Consider the following 19,593-nt stretch of genomic DNA (forward strand, 5'->3'; position numbering starts at 1 on the left):
GCGTATACGTTTTAAAGAAGTAAATAAGCTGAGAATGAAACATACATGAACTTGGTGACGCTGGCAGTAACTTTAAACTATTTAAATACTTAAGAGGCCTTCTTCTCTACAATCAATGTGTTCACCTTCTCCATGTTAACCTGCCCATTTCCTCAATCCGGTTAAACATATGAGATGAGATGAGCAGGACTGTAGGACCAGTTTTTAGAAAGTCCTCTTTAACCTTGAAGACGAGTTACTTTCCCCTCCAACCCGTTTCTGAGGTCATCGGAGGAAAGATGGAATGTGGCGGTTGGCAGAAACCCACTGAGAGGAGTATTCATAGTGTTTTAGTATCAGTGGAAGGAGTGCTTCATGTGAAATCAGTTTACCTGCTTTTTCATTTTTTGTGAAACGACCATGAGGCTTTTCTTTTAAATGGCAAAATGTTTAGGGAGCTGAAACCTTCAGTACTAAATACTGAATGTTTGATGGAAGTCAGGATAGACGTTGATAAACGGTGCATATTTGCTTTTCTTCTTCTCAGAGTTAGATGAGATGATCGATATCGCTTTGATGTTAATTTGAAGTTAGAGCCAGGAAGAGTAGCGTAGCTTTAGCTTAGCATGAAGACAGGAAAAAGCTGCCCGGCTCTGTCCGAAAGGAACAGAACAAAAGTCTAATTAATAAGCACTATATCTTGTTTGTTTGTATTTCCTAAAATGTGGAACTGTTCCTTTTAATCTATTTGAGCACTTAGTGTTTCCCTAAATGAATGAACCAACCTGATGCAGTTATCCCCACGTGGCTCATTTCACACTATAACGATTAAGAATGTAAAACAGTTTTACTGCTAGATATTTGAATACACCGGCCTCAGGACTGAAGGCGGGAGAAAGAAAACATGATTGTCTTACTTTCAGAATCAGATGAATGTCTTAATGTGAATTCACAAATATTAATTGTCTTGAACGTTTCTCGACTGTGAATTTAAGTTTGTCCGTATAGATTTTTAAGGTTCGCTGTGATCAAATCACGTGCGATCTGTCGTCCCGCCTGCCCAGGGAACACCGGTGAAGACGAGCCAAGATGGCCGACACATCAATGTGCACAGTCCCTGTAACATGAAACCGCATAAATAACTGAGCTGTGTGTGATCGGCATGCAGAGGGCCGGTTGATCTGACATGTTGACGTGTGTGTTGTGTTTACATTGCTTGTTTATATCGCTGGCTGAAATGTATAAAAAAAAAAGGACATATCTCCTGTTTCTCACCTCATTCCACTCTGTAAAGTCACTGGACTAACACTTTTGATTTGTGACCAATTTAATGAGAGAAGAGGCAATAAATCCTTTTTAAAAGGACGTGTGACGTCTTACTATCATTGTGAAGCACTTGGATCGGCGTTCACTTAAGGAAGCATTTGCAAACCAACTGTGACCCCACATCAGAAATTGGAAAATGGGAACTTTAGAACATGGAGACTATTAAAAATAAAGGCCAGGGCTGTGTAGTGGTATCACACATGGCTACTGGACTGTTGAGTATTTGCAACACGATGCAGCTGCGTGTGGGCCGAGTAACTCGCTGTCATCTCAAAGTCAAGACTCAGAAACACCCATGACATAACCGATCAGAGAGAAACACTGGATAAGTGTGAGAGGAGAGGAGAGCCACGCAGTCAGTGTAGCAGACATGCAGTTGCATTATTAATATTAAAATTAGAGACGATGGTCGAAATAAAAAAAATGTCAGATTTACACATAACATTGTAATATTTTTAGAGGGCCACGTAGAGTTTAAAAGTATTAATCTAAATTAAAGTTAAGAGCCGTAGATAACTTTTTTTTAAATATGCAGGCACACAAACAACTCTCATGTCCAAAGTTTAACAGTGTTGCATACTTTGATTTACTACAAGTATGTTCCATCTATATTTGGGGTTTAACACTGGTTTTCTTGCAGTGTAACTTGTTGGAAAATTGGGGCCCAATATCTGTTTATCCTCTCCAAAGACCAGACCTGAACACCTTGCAAGGGGGAGTCCGGGACTCCTACAGAAAGACCTCAGCTGCCGGCCCCTAAGGGTCCGTTTGATGCACAGAGGCCAGGCTCCGCTGGAGAGGAGAGCAGTGACGGGTCCAGAACGAAGGAGGAACTGAAATATCAAAAAGGAATTAAGGTGGGAAGAGTATTTTACCCATTTAGTAAGACGCCGAGGCCCGGGGCCTCGAAGACTGTGTCCGGGACCAGTAAAAAATAAGATTCTCAAATTTCTGAGAAAGGTTTTACTAAATCAGTGAAAGTTTTACTCAATAGAAAAAACCTGAGAGATAAAAAGAGTATTTTGCCCCATTTGGTGGACCAGTAAAAATAAGATTCTCAAATTTCGAGAAAAGTTTTACCAAATCAGCTGAAAGAGTTTTTTACTCATCTAGCAAAACACAGAGAACTGCTTTGATGACAGTCGACCAGTTACAAAAAAAAAAAAAAGAGGAGGGATTCTCCTATCAGAGAAAGGTTTTGGTTTTGCTAAGTCAGTAAAAAAACCGAGGTCAGATAACTCGAAGTTATTGCGTCCGGGACCAGTAAAGAGAGACGTCTTTGGAACGACGAGAACTACTTTGATGCCCCAGGCCGCCTGGACTTAAACAAAAACTTGAGGGAAAAGCGCAAGAAAGAACTCGGGTAAGACAATAAAGATTAAACAGTATACAGTGCTATGCAAAAGTTTAGGCACCCCATGCTAAAGTTGACTAAAAAGAGGAATATTTTGGGAATTGATCTCAATGCCTTAATTAAATAAATGAGGAAAATCCTACCTTTTAGGACACCAATTGTCTTTGTGAATGAATAATGTATTGTAAAGAAATAAATGTTCTTCATTAAAATACAGGGTGCATAAGTATGGGCACCCTTATGTTAAACTCTCATAGAGGCAGGCAGATTTTTATTTTTAAAGGGTATGTGATTTTATTTTAACTCCAAAGGCCCAGCTGACTTTATCAGAATGCATAGTATGACAACATAAAACATCTTTGTTATAATAATTTTGTATAACATCATGTTTCTAGTGTTCTTTGTTATGACATTGTTAACATTGTTAACATTCCAGTGTCTTTGATATATTTGTAAGTTTTACGACTCTGGCACCTTCGTTGACCTAGGGGGGTCCCATGTTTTATTGAATTGTTTATCACTTTAGTAAACCCACTGCTGACCTGAAACCCTAAGCTATATCTTAAGGTGTCTAAATGTTATCAGAGGCCTGGTGGTTTGGATGTCTGGTTCTACTCAAAGATTAACTGCCAGTGATGCATTATCTCTTCTACCCTTAAAAGACTCAAGTCATAACACCGATTCGAGCACTTCCTCTGTAGCATCCTCATACGTTGTTGCATTGTAACTGCTCCTCTTGTACAAGATTAAAGTCCGATGTTGACTTTACTCCCTTGTCTCCGATCTCCTCCTTGGGTGAATTTATTAGTTTACGGACAAATTCTTTTAACAATCTTAAACTATGGAAAACCAAATATGGATTTCGGGGAGAATTAAATTTAGAATAAACTAACAGATTGGAAGAGGAGATGGGGATGGGCTAAAACAGGCACGAGCCTGGTTAACAGAGGCAGAGAAAAGACACAGGGGAGCGCAGAAGCAGAAAGAGGAAGATAGAAGGAAAAGGACAGCGGAGCAGGAAGATAAGGAAAGGAGACTAGAGCAGGAGAGAAAAGAAAAAGAAACATACAAACAGACAAATTCTAATCTTTATCCTATTCTTTATTCTTGCCGGGAACAACGGAGAGATGATGATGAAGTCCCTCTGGGTCCGACGCCTGTCCCTCCCCCTACCCGGATCAGCCTCATCTGCGGCCACCTCCACTCCACCCCAGGCCGGCACATGTTCCGGCCTCCTCCGAACCGCCAGAAGCCTCCGCTCCGCAAATACCAGGGCACCCATGGGACGCAGAACAAGGGGGTAAAACACATAGCGGTAAGACATTCAATCCTCTTACTTCATCACATACACAGAAACAAGGGAAAGGAGAAGATGAGTGACTCCTTTGTTTTAGATGATGATGATTGGAGGAGTGATTGCAATGTGTTTTTCCGAGAGGGTGCACCGAAAGGGCAGGGTGGATGGCGGAGAGGAGGAGGAGAAGAAGGGAGAGGAGGGGGCGCAGAGGGGAGCAGATCAAAAGACAGGAACGATGTTTGCTATAATTGTGGTAAACCTGGACATTGGGTAAGAGACTGCAGGTCCGGAGGGAGACGAGCAGGAGGGGCAGGAGGCGGAGGCAGAGAACCCAGACGGGACTCATCCCCCGCATGACTATCTCAACCAACAGGTCATGCTGACACATCACTCACACACACACAGCAGCTATTGCTGTGCAGAGCTTAGCCTCACTCGTGTTATTGCATCCATTGACATTGAAGGTTTCACACGCAGTTTCTGTATTACTGATGCAAAACAAATTAGCTTTCATGTCACCAGCACGACATCCCAATTGTATGACAATACTAATGGCCCAGTCACATTTGACAATAGAACGCTGCAACACATTGAATCCATCCACACTTTTACTGCACGAACAAGACTTTGCCAAGGGCAGACCTGACTGATACACCACTCACACATCCAGACATAACAATGTTTGTTGACGGTTCCTGCAGAAAAATCCAGATGGCACGAATGCCAGTGGCTGTGCGGTAGTGACCCAGGAGAAAGTATTGAAATCCTCATCTTTGCCATCACTTTTTCTCAGCACAGGCAGCAGAGATAATAGCCTTGGCAGAGGCATGTAGATTGGGGGAAGGGAAAGCTATCACAGTCTACACAGATAGCCAGTATGCATTCTCCACACTGCATGTTTGCAAAGCTATTCAACACAAAGATTTGATACTAACTTTATTGGATGCTATTCTCCTACCAAGGGCAGTAGCAGTCTGCAAGTGTGCAGCTCAAACTACAGGAGACGAAGAAGCAGACAGAAGGACCGGGCTCAGATTACATTTATGTAGCTGATACTGAGACAAAACACATTGACCATGACATTTTGAAGGACATCCTGCAAGCCACCACACCAGAAACTGAGCAAAACAAACAGATGATGACATCTGGAGATGACCTGAGGGTAAGCCCATCCTTCCTAAATCTCTTTATAGATTTGCGGCTATTTTCAGCCATGGGATTACCCATGTCTCAACAGGAGGGATGCTATAAATACATTTTTTACAACATATGGATTCCAAAGTTACTCTAAAAAAATGTGTGCATCCTGTTTGATTTTCTCCAAGCACAACTCACAAGGAATAAGAATAAGAGGAGCATTCCTAAAAGCTGAATATCCAGTCCAAACAATATGCATGGACTTCATCGAACTAAACAAATCAGAGGGGAAGAAATACTGTCTAGTAATAGTAGATATGTTTTCAAAATGGGTTGAAATCACACCAACAGTAACAAACGACGCTATAGTGGTAGCAAAAATCCTTGCTACTGTTATTGCACCAAGATACGGATTCCCAGAAACAATTTACTGTGATAACGGTCCACATTTCAGGAACCAAGTCATTACCAAATTATCAGAAATGTTCAACATTCAACAAAAGTTTCACTGCAGTTATCATCCACAGTCGGCAGGGACAAGTAGAGAGTCAGTTCTCTAGAGTAGAGAGAACAAACGGCACCATTAAAGCAAAGCTAAGGAAGGCTATGGGAGAGACAGGTAAACCATTGACTACATGTTTACCAGCAGTAGCACGTAGCATGCACATACTACCAAATGTGAAAGGACTGTCAGCATTTGAGATCCTAAATGGCAGACCCTATAGGGTACCTCTCATCTACACAAAGGGAGATGACACTGAAACAACTGAAACAATTGCCGACTACATGTCTAAGATGATGAAAGGTATCTCCTCCTACAGATCCAGTGACACAAGGGGAACCTCCGGTGACGCCAGGTGACTGGGTGTTCATAAAGACCCTGAAAAAGAAGAACTGGTCATCTCCTCGGCATACAACACTCAAGAGGAGACAGATAAGTAAAAACACCACACCATGGCAGATAAACCGTGGCATCTGTTTCGAAGGATGGGATGCGGCATGAGAGGAACACTGTGTCTAATAAGTGTGATAACAGTGAAAGTGGTTATTCCAATACTCTTGGTACACGAACATCAGTCTCGACAACTGAATGACGACAGCAATCGCACCCCAACTGAGCCACTGATTGTAAATTCAACACCAGCCAAATTAAGAGCTAAGAGAGAAATAGGACCGCAAACCAATGGAGACACCAGACCAGTAAAGGTCAGCATAACGTGCACAGAGGGACAAGATTGTGTGACCTCTGTAGACCTCTGTACTATAATTGACTGTGGTACAGGACAGCAACAGCAGTGGGCGTGGTCTGAGAAGTACATTTGCATAACGACTTTCCAATGTTACACCTTTACTGGAGTTTTCGGAGAATCAAAAAGAACCTATGGGTGTGAATGTGAGGAATGGCAGTGGGCTATAGCAAACACGGGAGTAGAGGACTGGGGGTACAATCCAAAACCTCCAGCCTCTCCAGACCTAAAGGAACGGCTGTTCATTGTAAAACAGGCTAGCACAGCACAGTGTGAAACAAATGACTGCAATCCACTCATATTAATCTGGAGAAATGTCACGAGAAATGATAATGGGACTTACGTGTTGGGGGTGTGGTTGAAGGGGACAGATCCGACTGCATTGATAGGATTGAAAGTTGTACCTAAAGAGAGAACAACTAAAATCAATGTATCGAGTGCACTGCCCACATCAGATGACACATCAACACTCCAGCCCGAAGGACAATTAGTTAAATATCTCAATGTCACCACACTGCAGGACAGGATTGCACTTGAGACAGGTTACCGAGACAAAAATCAATGGTTGGATTGGCTGTATTATACGGTTCGGCAGAATGGTCCTCAAAATGATTGTCTGGCATGTGCTGCAGCAAGACCCACTTTAGGAACTATGCCGTTCCCCCTGAACCCCGAAAATGATCCGACAACTGATCATCTGAATGGCAGGAAGCACCACATTCTCTCCTTACCTGGGATCACATGGATGCAGGACTTTTACATAGGTGATTTTGTTGTTGTTTTAAGGATTGAACTACTGTCCCTGTTGTTGAAGGACTAGTAAGAAGCTTGTTAGTAAGAAACCGGACAGAAGTCACAGTAGAAGTGAGAAATATTGCGTAAGGTCAGGCCATGACTTCACTGTCAGTAGCTTTTAGCTCTGCTGACAGACGGAACAAGAGAGCGGCAGACAGCTGGGTGGACGGACCGACTAAGAGGAAACCGGGGCCTCTGGGCTTCATCCATCTTCCTCTCAGATTCGTGTCACCTCTGCTATTTAACTGAAAGTGTGACGGCACCGTCTGATCACAGGTCTGCTGGGCTGGAGCTTTGTTTGTGTGAGTGAGTCCCGCTCGTCTTCTGATCTGGGTCACCTCCTCCTCCGTAACCCACACCGAGGCAGCAGTGCATCCCCCCCCCCCCCCATCACGTGTCATGCTGATGGATTGATTTGGACCCTTGTCACAGCCAAACTGAAATTCAGGACTTTTAATTCACTCGATATCCCAGCATGCTCACGGAAGATTCTGTTCCTCTTTTCAGAGAACTTTCTAATCTATCATCCTGGTCAGTGAGTGTGATGAGGGATCAGGTCCAACATACAAACTGTAACATGGTGTTTCTCATTAAGCACAGTGGTGAGTCAGTCCGTCCAGTCTGGTAGCGGTCAGACGGACGGACAGGAAGTTGGCCAACACACTCTGGACTGAGGTAACCATGTCTAATCTTAGCTAAGCATCGCTTTCAAGGCTACCAACATCAGCACTTCGTAAAATAAATAGACATGTACGTTTCTTTTCTATCTGGCTCGAGGTTGTGATGAGAGAGCAGGTGGCCAGAGATGCTGTTGCAGCCAGAAAAACAACATGGAGGAGATCCGTTTGCCTCCTTACGATCCAAACGAGTCAGCAGGCCGCGTTCCCCTCGATGCTAGCAGGACTCCAAGTTCCTTTCAAGTCGGGAGCTAAACAATCAAGTCGGCAACACTCCCAACTCATCATCCACTTGGTCAGCAGCCCTCAGCCTCAAACCACGAGGGTCTAAGTACCATCCTAGTGTCAGTTTAGGACACATCATCATTACATGCATAGTGTGTTTTTTCGAAATACACTTCTAAGAGGTTTACTTGGTTTTTAGGTTCATACATGACAAAAGTGCTGAGCTCGGTTCGGGGAAACATTGTGGTTTGGGTTAAAATCACAGACTGCATAGAACAAGTGTACAAAGTCACTGTTTTAACCCTTGTGGTGTTTTCTGTGACACAGCCAATGTTCATGGGTCTGGTGGACCCACCGCATTATTAGCTCTTAGAATCAATTCAGCCATAAAAAAATAAGTAAAAATACTTAACATGTTTACTTTATCTCAATTACAACCAATATAGATAGCTTATATGGTCAATATTTGACTCTGTTAGATCCCATTTATAAATAAAAGTGCCAATTGTTTTTTTTATTTTTTTTCATTGAAATGTAAAGTATGAAAAAAAATATGAGTGATGTTTATCTTGAACAAATATAAATGAAACAAGGTTTTTCATCAATACTGATGTTAGTGAACAAATGTAGTGTACAGATTAACACATTGAATATATTTTATTTAGTCCGCTTGAACATATGCCCGGTTATACAACACATGAGGGGCAGAGTTTTACTGTGTGTGTGTGTGTGTGTGTGTGTGTGTGTGTGTTGCATAATATGTATACTGTGTCTTCCCGTCGTACTGTGGCTCGATTGGTCAGAAATGTGATACTGAAATTCTGAAATATCTAAAGATGTAAATGAATAGCCCGCTTCACTCTCTTCCCAATGTTCTCTCTCTTCTAAAATCATTTCCAACGTCTTCTGTGGAGATATTATTTTGTGATAAGGAGCCATACACGTAAAGCTTTTGTTATACGAATTTTGTAGGATTTCTATGGTGACACTGGAGTTTAAATAAAAACATCAATTCCACAGCACAATGATGTATTAACAGAAAATCCCAAAAGGAAGATGTAAAATGTGTAAAGATGGATTCTGAAGTCGCTAAGAAACTGCCTGGTAGGGTTTTTGCTCTCACACTCCACAAAATGAACTAATTAATTATGCTTGAGATAAGCCTAAACAGGAGGGAATGTTATAAGAATTTTGTATAACCTCATAATTTTAGTGTTCTTTGTTTAGGTTATGGCCTTAGGGGTCTCGGTAGTTTTACGACTTTGACATCCATGGTGACCTAGGAGGCCCCATGTCTTAAAGCATGCATTGAACTGTCCATGACTTTAAGACATATGCGGTGAACTGTTTCTTAATTTAGTATGTATGTGTTGAACTGTTTAGTCTGACGTCGACTTTACTTCTGTCTCTGATCTCCTCCTTGGGTGAATTTATTCGTTTACGGACAAATTCTTTTATTATTATTTTTATAACAATGGACTCGACAGGGTGGAAAAACTGAACGCTAAATAAGACATTTTTACTGAACAATAAACAAACCTGAACTCAAATAAATCATTTATTATGTTTACCTTATAGTTCTCATCTTTCCAGCAGCACCCGAAGGCAGCACAATAGTTAGAATAACAGCCACTCTCTAGGCAGGATAACATTATGTACACTTTTATTAGTTAATTCCGGACAAATAGCCCATAATATGTGTCCATATTGTTTGTTTTATCATTGCGTTTATTAAGGATCTGTCCTCTTGTCAGACTCTGTCTCCGTTCTCACTTTCTCATTGACACTTTGGCGAGACAAACACACTCAGAGTCCAAGACACATGGCGTTAATGCAACTTATCAGGTGAAATGTAAGGAATGGAATAGTTCGGAGGCCATCGGCCGGCCAGCGTCAAACAAGCTCGCTGATTCATGAGCGTGGGCTCAGGATGGTTTGTGAGATAACTTGGAGTTGTTCCCCCTCACAGATGGGCTCTTTATCTCAACTCAAATCATGACAGCATTTTTTGTTGGCTCAAACCAGCGCCAACGTATCATTTGCTACTGGTGCTGCAGGGATGAGCAGATAAGAGAGAGTCCAAAGGTTGTAGTCACTTTTTGCTTGTAGGTTTTCTCAGGGAAACCTGAACTGACACCTCGACGGGATGATTAAGGTGGAGGTGTGTGTGTTGGGGGGGTAGGGGGGGCTCGTGGGAAGTGGGTCAGTGTGTGTGTGTGTGTGTGTGAATAATTGCATAACTGTGTGTCTGCGTGCATAACTGTAAATCCTGCATTAGTGTCCCATGACACCAGCTAAAAGTTATGTTCCCATCTATGAAACATTGTGATTTACGAGATATTCCGTTGTGGATTACATTTGCTTTTGATGTATCACAAATACATTTCAAATAAGTCTGCAGAGGTCCACGTGGGTAGGAGGTCTGGGTGGGGATTGGGTTAAAAAACACAAGGGTTGCTGTTGAATAGTCAAAATTAGGTCCTAAGCCTTTCCCTTGACCTCGGGGAAAAGGTCACGGGGTTAAGGAAAGTTGGAAGGAGAACTCATCAGGATTTAGGAGAAGACGACCGCGTTGCTCAGAGAATCCGACCGGACTTTCACTAAGCTACGTCATTATAATGCTGCTGAAGTTTGACAGCTGATGATCCACCCCAGTGATTGTTGTGCGTCTGCGCTGGAGAAACTACAATAATGGACTACAAAAAGCACATCGTCCACTTCTCCCCATGTTGTTGGTTCAGTTAATCTTAAATATGGACAGTCAAGTCACAAATATTATTTAACTTTCAAGGTTGGAAATGACATTAAAAAAGAGTTTATGTGATATGATACAATAAGTTATTACTTGTTTGAGTTATGGAGAAGGGGTTAGATCTATTTCACTCCTTCCATTTCTTCATATGATGTTGTTCATAATCAAGAATTTGTTATTTGACCGTTTGCTGTATTTACATTTCATTTGTGGTTTTAGTTTTGTTTGTGTCAAACATTTGTAACATGATTGAAATTTTTTAGAATACCATTCAATTATTTTCACTGTCCACACATTTAGCAGCACAATTCATATTACCATATGTCTGCATGAAAGTCATTGTTAAATATGCAAATGCACATATCGTTTGTTTTCATGAACGGCCGAGGTGTGCGGCACTTTAAATGTTCTTGCAGGGAATTGTGGGTCGCCGTGATCTCCTTTCCTTTCGTATAGGAATGTCCGTTGCATCCTATGCTAAAGGAGATCTGAAAGGAAGCATTGGAGCTTGTTTTCAAGTAAACGTAGATTAAATGTGCATTTCCCTCGAAACATAGTTGCGAGTGTGGATTAGTTGTATGTAAATGTCATTTTCTGAGAAACCGGCTTGGTGATACCAACAGCTCCCCCGTTAGACCAAACCAAACTTCGTCTTCATGACGTGGATTTCACGATGTGATAAGATGTGATCGCGCCTAAAATGGATTTACAGGGTTGCATTTAGTAAAACATGATATGTAGAGATGTCATGTCTATAGAGGAGTTAACGAAACACCATCTTCCCTCAGATTAACTGGATTTAAAATATTTTAAATTACCCCAAGATCATCAAAATGAACAATATCATTCCACAAAGATTCTGCAGTTCTGCAGCAAATAAACTGGAAATAAAACCCAGCTGAGTTCCTTTATGATTCTGTATTCTATTCCTGTAGTGATCTGTGTGCGAGCTTTTACATCCTTACATAGGCCGAAGACATTAATGCTGCAGCAGTTTTTTTGTTTTGTTTTTTGTTTTTTTCCTCGGCTTGTTATTTACGACTCCTCCGGTTTTTATTAGACTGGGCAGCGGTTCAGGATTCTGCGGTCCGTCGCTGCTCCTGCCGTCCCGCTGACCTCAACGTCCTCTCTCTCTCTCTCTCTCTCTCTCTCTCTCTGGAAACGCTGCCGCCTCTCCCGTTTCAACAGCAGAGGTCAAATGTTTTCTGGCAAACAAATCCTACAGTAGGCCTACAGCCGGCTCCTGCCTCTGCGCAGCCGTGGAAACGGACATCGGGAGTTTATCATCCCCGCCCCTGTACCTGTACCGTCAGAAACTGCAGGGAACATCCAAATGTGTCTAGATCTGTGTCAGAGGTCAGGGCGCTTGAATCCACCTCTGTGGTAGGCGTCTGTTGATTGTGCGTGCATGAGAAACTTGTGACTTGGCTGCACTGAGGCTGAGCGGTCCGTCAGCCGCGGCACATACATGGTGCTGAAAGGTTGTAGTGTCAAATTTACGACAGCGGATCTATTTTTGAAAACATCTGGGGAAGCTCTCTATGGCTGCTCCCTGTGTGTGTGTGTGTGTGTGTGTGTGTGTGTGTGTGTGTGTGTGTGTGTGTGTGTGTTATTTGCATTGGTGTATGATGTTAGGAGGCTATAATCGATGTCAGGGTCATGATTTTTAAGGTCAGCATGCTTAAAATCATGATTTGAAAACTATTTCCAGATGTATTATATGATGTACACTAAAATCATGGCTTGACTCATTGTGTAATTAAAGTGTTCACAAAAGAGCCTTTTACAAAAAAAAAATCATTTTAATGCATTTCAATTTTAGAGACTGCAAAAGTCTGTAGTGCACTTACATGAGTAAACAGAAATATAACACTGGGTATAGCAGTATGTATTAGTATTTTCAGCAGGTTGTTGAAACAGAATCAACTTTTGGAGAAAGGCAAACCGAACTCACTCTGCAGTGGCCAATCACGTACGCAGCTGTACACGACAAATGGCCGTCGCTGCAAAACCGTAGTGCAAGTTAGAATATTGCCTCACTCACTAATTTCAATAACACATTAAATCCTAATTGAATGCATTAGCCTACATGTATGTTTTTTTGGATGGCGAATTTCACTTTGGATGATGAGAACAAGAAAAAACAATTTTTTTTAGTTTTGTCAAAAAAGGGATCTGGGAGGTTTGCCGTTTCTGCTTTGGATATGTGGTTATGTACAAAGTGCTTACAGTTTAGGACAAGTGCTAAATTACACAACTGAACTTCTTGCCAACGTTTACAGTGCTAAAGAACAGCAAAGGTGGCGAGAGTCAGGTTACAGCAAAGGTGCTACAAGGGAAACATATTTTTTTCCAGAAAGTGCCCTTTGAAACACTTATTTGAAGTGCTGCCCCCTCAGTCTGCTGGCAGACGTTTGTCTGGCCATAAAACCCTGGCTCTCCTGCGGTCTAAATACGGTTCAGGCTACTATGATGAATACGTCATGAGATTAAACCCGGATATAAATGCAGTGCACTAAAGATGGGATCCTTTACACTGGCACGGTAGCATTACAGCACTACTACTCACTGATAATCCCCAGAGCTGCAGCTGTTACACTATGTTTTCAAGTCATCGGTTCAATGTGATATTCAAGATACGGCTACTTATAGTAAATATTTGTAATCCAGTAATAGCTCTGAAACAGCTACATTCGAAGAACAGCGTCTCATCGTCAAATATGAGTACAAATATTTATACAAATAAGAGGCTCTCAGTCTTTTTTAGCCAAGTTTGTATTTACGCTGAAAATAACATTAATCTTTGTCTTGTCATTTGGGCTGCAACAATAATCCTGCTGTTGATTATTTTGAACAAATAAGTGAAAAATAAGTGAAATCAAGCCTGTAACGATTCTGAGAGCTTAAATGATGTGTTGTTTTGTCTGATATTCAAGTCAAAGTCACAATAAACAAAGAAAAGTAGCAAATACTCTTCTTGAGGCTCAATAAAATATGTTTGCTGAACCCTAAACTTCACATATCCTTTATAAAAACCATGTAAAATGTGTAAGTCATTGTTATCTCTCTCCTCTTCCCTCCGTCTCTTTCATTTTCCTGATGGCTCCTTTCCCTCGGCTCTTCTTCCTCTCCTCCTCCAGCTTCACCCTCTCCTTCTCCAGCCTCACCCTCTCCTTCTCCACCACCCAGACCCCTCCCAGGTAGTTCAGCGCCACCTCGGGTAGGCCGCGGAGCCGGGGTCGAGGGTCGAGGAGCGACAGGAAGAAGCAGTGGGCCAGCGGGGTGAAACAGGCAAACTGGGGTGCCACTAGAGGGCGGTCTTTCTTTCCAAGATCTGCGGCATTTAGGCCGACGGCATCTTGTGCGCCATCGCCCTGTGGCTCCGCCCACACGTCCAGTTCATCATCAGGGCCTTCCGCCCTGTCAAACCATTCCTGATACTTCAGGTATGAGTGGCAGTCGCTGGCCGTTTCCGCCCAGGGGTGACTGCCAGTGAGCATGGCGTAGGTCAGGATGCCCAGCGCCCAGCTGTCCATGCTGGGCTCCACAGACGCCCAAACTCTCGCCTTCTTTTTCTTCTCTTCGTCCGCCTTGACGCCGTCTTTCCCGTCGCTCACGCTCACCCAGCTGTCCTCATTGCTGCGAGCGATCTCTGACTCAGGGGTGCAGTAAGGAGAGCTGTACCAGACCTCCGGGACCCTGGTGCCCCTGGCCTTCACCTGGTGGACAATGCTCATTTATTTGTCACTTTTCTACAAAAAACTTGGTGATTGCAAAGAAACATTTAAAAAAATACAGTGAATGGAATGTGATGAATACTTTTTAACATCTTCACCTGCTCATCTCACCAAGATGCGTCGCTAGAAACGTGTTTTTTGCAACAAGCGTTGCCTGCAAAACCATTGTTTTCCTACGTTATGGCGTACCACATGTTACATATTGGTGTTTATTGGTTAATATCCACCTTCTATGGGCTTTTTCCCTCCTGCCCATCTAACAGCAGAGCAACAGCAGGAGTTCGACACTAGCTTGAATCCGCTTATTCCCCGTTAATCACCAGCGCTCCACTGGCTCATCCGCTGGTTTTCAACACTTTAGAGATACACCCCTGAACAAAGACGGCCCTATCGGCTCCAGTACCACATGTTCTGTACTGACCATGCCAAAGTCTCCCAGTTTGACCCAGCGGCAAGCGGAGTCACACAGGAAGACGTTCTCTGGTTTGACGTCTCTGTGGACGAAACCAAGCGAGTGCAGGTGGGACAGAGCGCCACACAGCTGGGACACCACCCGCTGACAGCAGTCCTCCTCCATGCCCACCTGGGGAGTACAAGGGTGGGGGGGCGACGAATGTGTGAGCTGCACTGAAATCACAATAAATCCAGTACATGTTGAACGCTGACAGCTCTGTTTTACCTCAGGTAAGATGACATCGTAGAGGTCGCCGAAGAGGCTAGCCTGCTGAGCGAAGACGTAGTGCGAAGGCGTGGAGTAGGCGATTCCCAGCGCTCTGGTGAGCGACGGGTGGGTGCAGAAGGACAGGGAGAGGTTGTACTCCCGCAGGAAGGCGAGCAGAGACGTGGACTCACGAGGGAAGAACTTCAGAGCCATTGGAGTACCTGGAGAACATTTAGGAAATATTAGAATTTTTGGGTTTTCTTCTTTTCTTTGGTGTGTCGAGGCAATAATGAACGTTGGTTCAGCCCACCTCTCTTCCTGTGAACAGCCAGCATGACTTTGCCATACGAGCCTTCGCCCAGGAGCTTCAGGACCTTGAAGTGCTCCGATGTGTCCATCGCTGTCAGAGACTGAGCCGTCAGGTGACACATCTCATCCAGAAGCCTCGTGGCAGCCTGGACACATGAAACACAAAAAGGCGACATTCAATGTGTTTGTTTTGAGCAGAAGTAGATGACCATCAAACCTGAAAATGGTGATTTCCAGATGAGGAAAGAGAATATTTTAGGTGTAAATGAGTAAACTATTCAACAGACGGAAATACCAATAATCATCTCCCGTTTTTTGTTGCCGTGTCTATGAATAAAACTCACTCATCTCTGTGAACCGTCTCCAAGGGACTCGATTGGGCTGCAAAACACTAACATGACCAGGTCTTAATCATGTTATGGAATCAAAATAAGGCCGATTGTTATGTTAATTTAATTATGTATGTTAATTATGTATGTTTAATTATGATGCTGTGGTTGCACACGGGACATGAACAATGGTCTCCTGGGTGAATGTTTTTCTATTTTACACCTCAAAAATCAAACTATGAAAAAAGCCACTTGACTGCTTCTTGACTATTATTGTGAATGTGATGTATTAATAACATCATAAAGTTCATATTTCAGTAAATATCTATGTTAATGAGATTATTGAACCAGAAGTCAACAAGATAAACATGAATAAATCACAGTTTAGAGGTTAATGCTTCTTCTCAGAGCGGAGTCCCTCTGCAGGGCTCGGGAATGTAACACAACCGTTGCCGTGATGACTGTCGTCATGGCGATACTGGCAACACCGAACATCAGGTATAAACATGTCTGTTAATAGCCCCGTGAAATCCTCTCACACACACAGACACGCCGATCTTTGTTTTGTCTGCTGGATGTTTCCACCACAGCTGGCACCCTTGGGTCCAGGCCGGTATTCGGTGTCAGCGTCCATCCAGACACGGGTCGGCTCATTACCGCTCATTAGAGAGCGACTCAGAGCGGGAATGTGCCAAACACAAATACTGTGAATTCCACACTGAGCCTTCGTTCACACTTTGTTTCATGACTAAATGTTTTTTTTTAAATATATATATAGAAACGTCACATTGTTGTTAAATTCAAGATATAAAATAAACGAAGTAGGAGTTTTTTTTAGTACAAGGTCATCCACCCAATCTTGTAAAACAACAGTAAAAATGAACGTAGCATTTTCACGCATTATTGCTATGTCTACCCTTGATTGTATTTGTTATTGTTTGTTTTTTTATTTACATGTTCAAAACAAACTAAACAAAGAACGACGCACTTATCTCACGCAAAACGACCTAAACGGATTGTGTCATTAATACACCAATCAGTGAGAAGTGGATTCATGATTCTAAAATCAGCATCACACTGCAACAGCTGTCAATATTTCTTTGACCTGCAAATGCAACTACAAAAATCCTTCAAATTACGAAGTCATCGTTGCAGATGAAGTGTGATGAATGACAAGATCATCAGCTCACAACATACAAAAAAACTCTTGAGCATCACATGAACCTGGCTGCTTGTGCATTAAAACATATATGAAAGCATTGTAAATGCAAATAACTGATATTTATAATTAAATATTGTAGCTAATATTTGTGTGGATGAATTAGTCAATGTACACGATTGTTTATAAAACGTCTATACAGTAGAATTAAGTGTAGCATCAAAGCCTCAACATGTGACTACTTTAGCATCTTGCTGCACACTGAAAAACATGTTTTATGTCACAAAAATATTTTTGTATTTGCTTGTAAAATGATTAAAGATTGCTCCATATACACAAGATCCTGAATCTGATAATGAATTATGAATTTAAAGGGTACCCACATTTCCTTCATGTACCTCTTGTCATATCTCTCCATGCAGAACAGTTTTCATAGGGACTATTTTTTATGAGAAAGTAATTCCCATGAAAAATTAATTTGATGCTGTGAGCACCACAACTTAAATTCCATCCAGAGTGTAAACCATGAAAACCAGCACACACAACTAGATGGAAATGAAACCTGTTTTGTCCAACAATGACACTTTAATCTAGAGAAGTTCCTCACGTTGCTTTCAGAGCAGCGAGCGTATCCCCAGCTGTGACTTACTGTCATTTTGCAGCTGCGGTTTAGTTCAGCGTTGATCTTCAGTAAGTGACCTGTCCAACATACATTCACTTCATTTAGCAGGTGCACCCGTCAGGAAATCCTCCTCAGGTCTTCATCAGCTGCACCTCCTCACACCATCAGCACAGATTCACTGTGAGTGTCTTCAGTCTGCTGGCGGCGGAGGAACGCACCAAACTGTCCGGCGAGCTCGTTGAGGATTTCATGTCTGTCCTCACCTCCACTCCTCCCCCCTGGATCCTGGAGTACCCTGCATGTGAGGGAGGGAGGGAGGGAGAGAGAGAGAGAGGGAGAGAGAGCTCTTCCTCCATCCCTCATTTGAACATGAATTTATCTAGGTTGCATAATTGTGCTTGGCCACAATTACGCAACACAGGTCATCTTGACGAGTACTGGAATCTGAAACAAATCTTTAAACAGCATTGAATCTTCAGTGGTTATATATTGTCACCAGTCTCATGACAAAATATTGAAATAATTGTATTTTTAAGGGGCTGATTTGTTTTTTATGTATATCACAAATACATTTAATCTTGTTGGACTTTCACCCAGGACAGGTTTGTGTGATAAAATCTGAAGTTTTTGATCCTTCTGTCCATCCTTCCTACACGGGCTCGGTCGCTCAACTGCACTCACTTCAACAGCTGAAGGAAGTGAAAGAGGCTTCATGAGTGAGTGAAAGGAGATTCATTGCATTAAAGAGACACACGATGCGGCAGAAATTTAGTTGGAAGAAAGAAAAAAAACGACCTGGGTGGAACGTCGGAGGACATGTAGTCAGAATGAATGAATAAATCTGCATTTTGACTGCAAACTGCAGTGAACAGTGCCCTCTAGCAGCAGGAGGGAGAACTACATGTGATAAGTTCTATTAAAAGCATGGGGGAAATGTGTTGTTCCCTCTCTATTCTGTTGTGAAATATATCAACTGTTGATACGTCTGTCAACAAATGACCACCCGTCACCCTCTCTCTCTCTCTGTGTACACACATGTCTTTGTTTGTCCCTCTCCCTCTATTTGCAGCTGGAGAATGTCCCTCTAACGCTCCCGGTGGTTGTAGATCATTCGCTCAGCTGCTCCCAGTGACCGCAGTCCAGTACAGCTGCAGGATCACTCAGGCTGTCTGTGAGTGAGATAATCTGTCTGTGGCCACATGTCGACACGCTGACATGATGCAAGTCGCCTGTGTTACTTCAGGTCAGTTTGAAGCCCGACAGCAGCTCCCGCTCGGCTCCGTGCAGACAGTGTTGCTGCAGAATGTGTCAGCAGGGCTTTGTTTGCACTTTTTAAAAGAACTGAATAAGACAGTATAAGACAAATTAAAACCCCTCAACCAGCAGGAATGCTAAATCTGTGACAATCACAGCACCGTCTCAATAAAAGGTTAGAAGAGATGTGCCTTGGCAGAAGACCAACTTTCCTACTGACTGCCTGAGGTACTGTAAGCTATTTTATTAAGAGTTTCATTTGAGCTAAATGAGCAAACTTCAATACAATTGTAACATAATTTTATAAAAAAAGTTAGCAATTTCTTTGTTGCTAGGAGACGTAAAAACCTTCTGATACCTCTGGCTGGTGTGACTACATTATACAGCATTGTCCAACAGAAGGCATTTTGCATGTAAATAATGAAATTAATGATGTCTTGGTGTTGTGCCTGCTGGCTCATGACACATTTTATTTTATTTATATTGTTGAACTTTAAATAGGAAGGAAACATGAAGAGAACCCTTTTACCAAGTTCACAATGTATTTTAAGGCCTATATGATCATTTCCACCTCCACAGTAGCTTTTATAAGATAATTGATCAATAATGCATCCGAGATCTGTTTCAAGTGTAAAACTTTATTAATGACTTCATGTAAAACTTACAAAAACAAAACATTCAACATGTATAAATAATACTTTAAAATGCACTACAGTATGACAATACATTGTTA

General features: G+C 42.4%; 1 protein-coding gene across 1 annotated transcript; it reads right to left on the bottom strand.

Moving 5' to 3' along the window:
* Positions 1-13,115: 13,115 nt before the first annotated feature.
* Positions 13,116-17,895, bottom strand: LOC311027850 (serine/threonine-protein kinase SBK2). Its single transcript, XM_084032022.1, has 5 exons — positions 17,634-17,895; positions 15,498-15,642; positions 15,206-15,408; positions 14,948-15,109; positions 13,116-14,508 (listed from the first exon to the last, which is right to left on the bottom strand). Exons 1-5 carry the CDS (start codon positions 17,637-17,639, stop codon positions 13,849-13,851), a joined length of 1,176 nt encoding a protein of 391 aa, XP_083888148.1. The 5' UTR covers positions 17,640-17,895; the 3' UTR covers positions 13,116-13,848.
* Between the last annotated feature and the right edge of the window lie 1,698 nt (positions 17,896-19,593).

The sequence above is a fragment of the Eutrigla gurnardus genome, assembly GCF_963514095.1.
Source record: "Eutrigla gurnardus genome assembly, chromosome: 17".
Classification (NCBI taxonomy): domain Eukaryota; kingdom Metazoa; phylum Chordata; class Actinopteri; order Perciformes; family Triglidae; genus Eutrigla; species Eutrigla gurnardus.

Excerpts from the sequence above, each read along its gene's own strand:
- LOC311027850 (XM_084032022.1), bottom strand. Across the intron at positions 15,409-15,497 it reads GGCTGTTCACAGGAAGAGAG|GTACTCCAATGGCTCTGAAG; the intron begins GTGGGCTGAACC and ends AATGTTCTCCAG. Across the intron at positions 15,110-15,205 it reads ACGATGTCATCTTACCTGAG|GTGGGCATGGAGGAGGACTG; the intron begins GTAAAACAGAGC and ends TGTACTCCCCAG.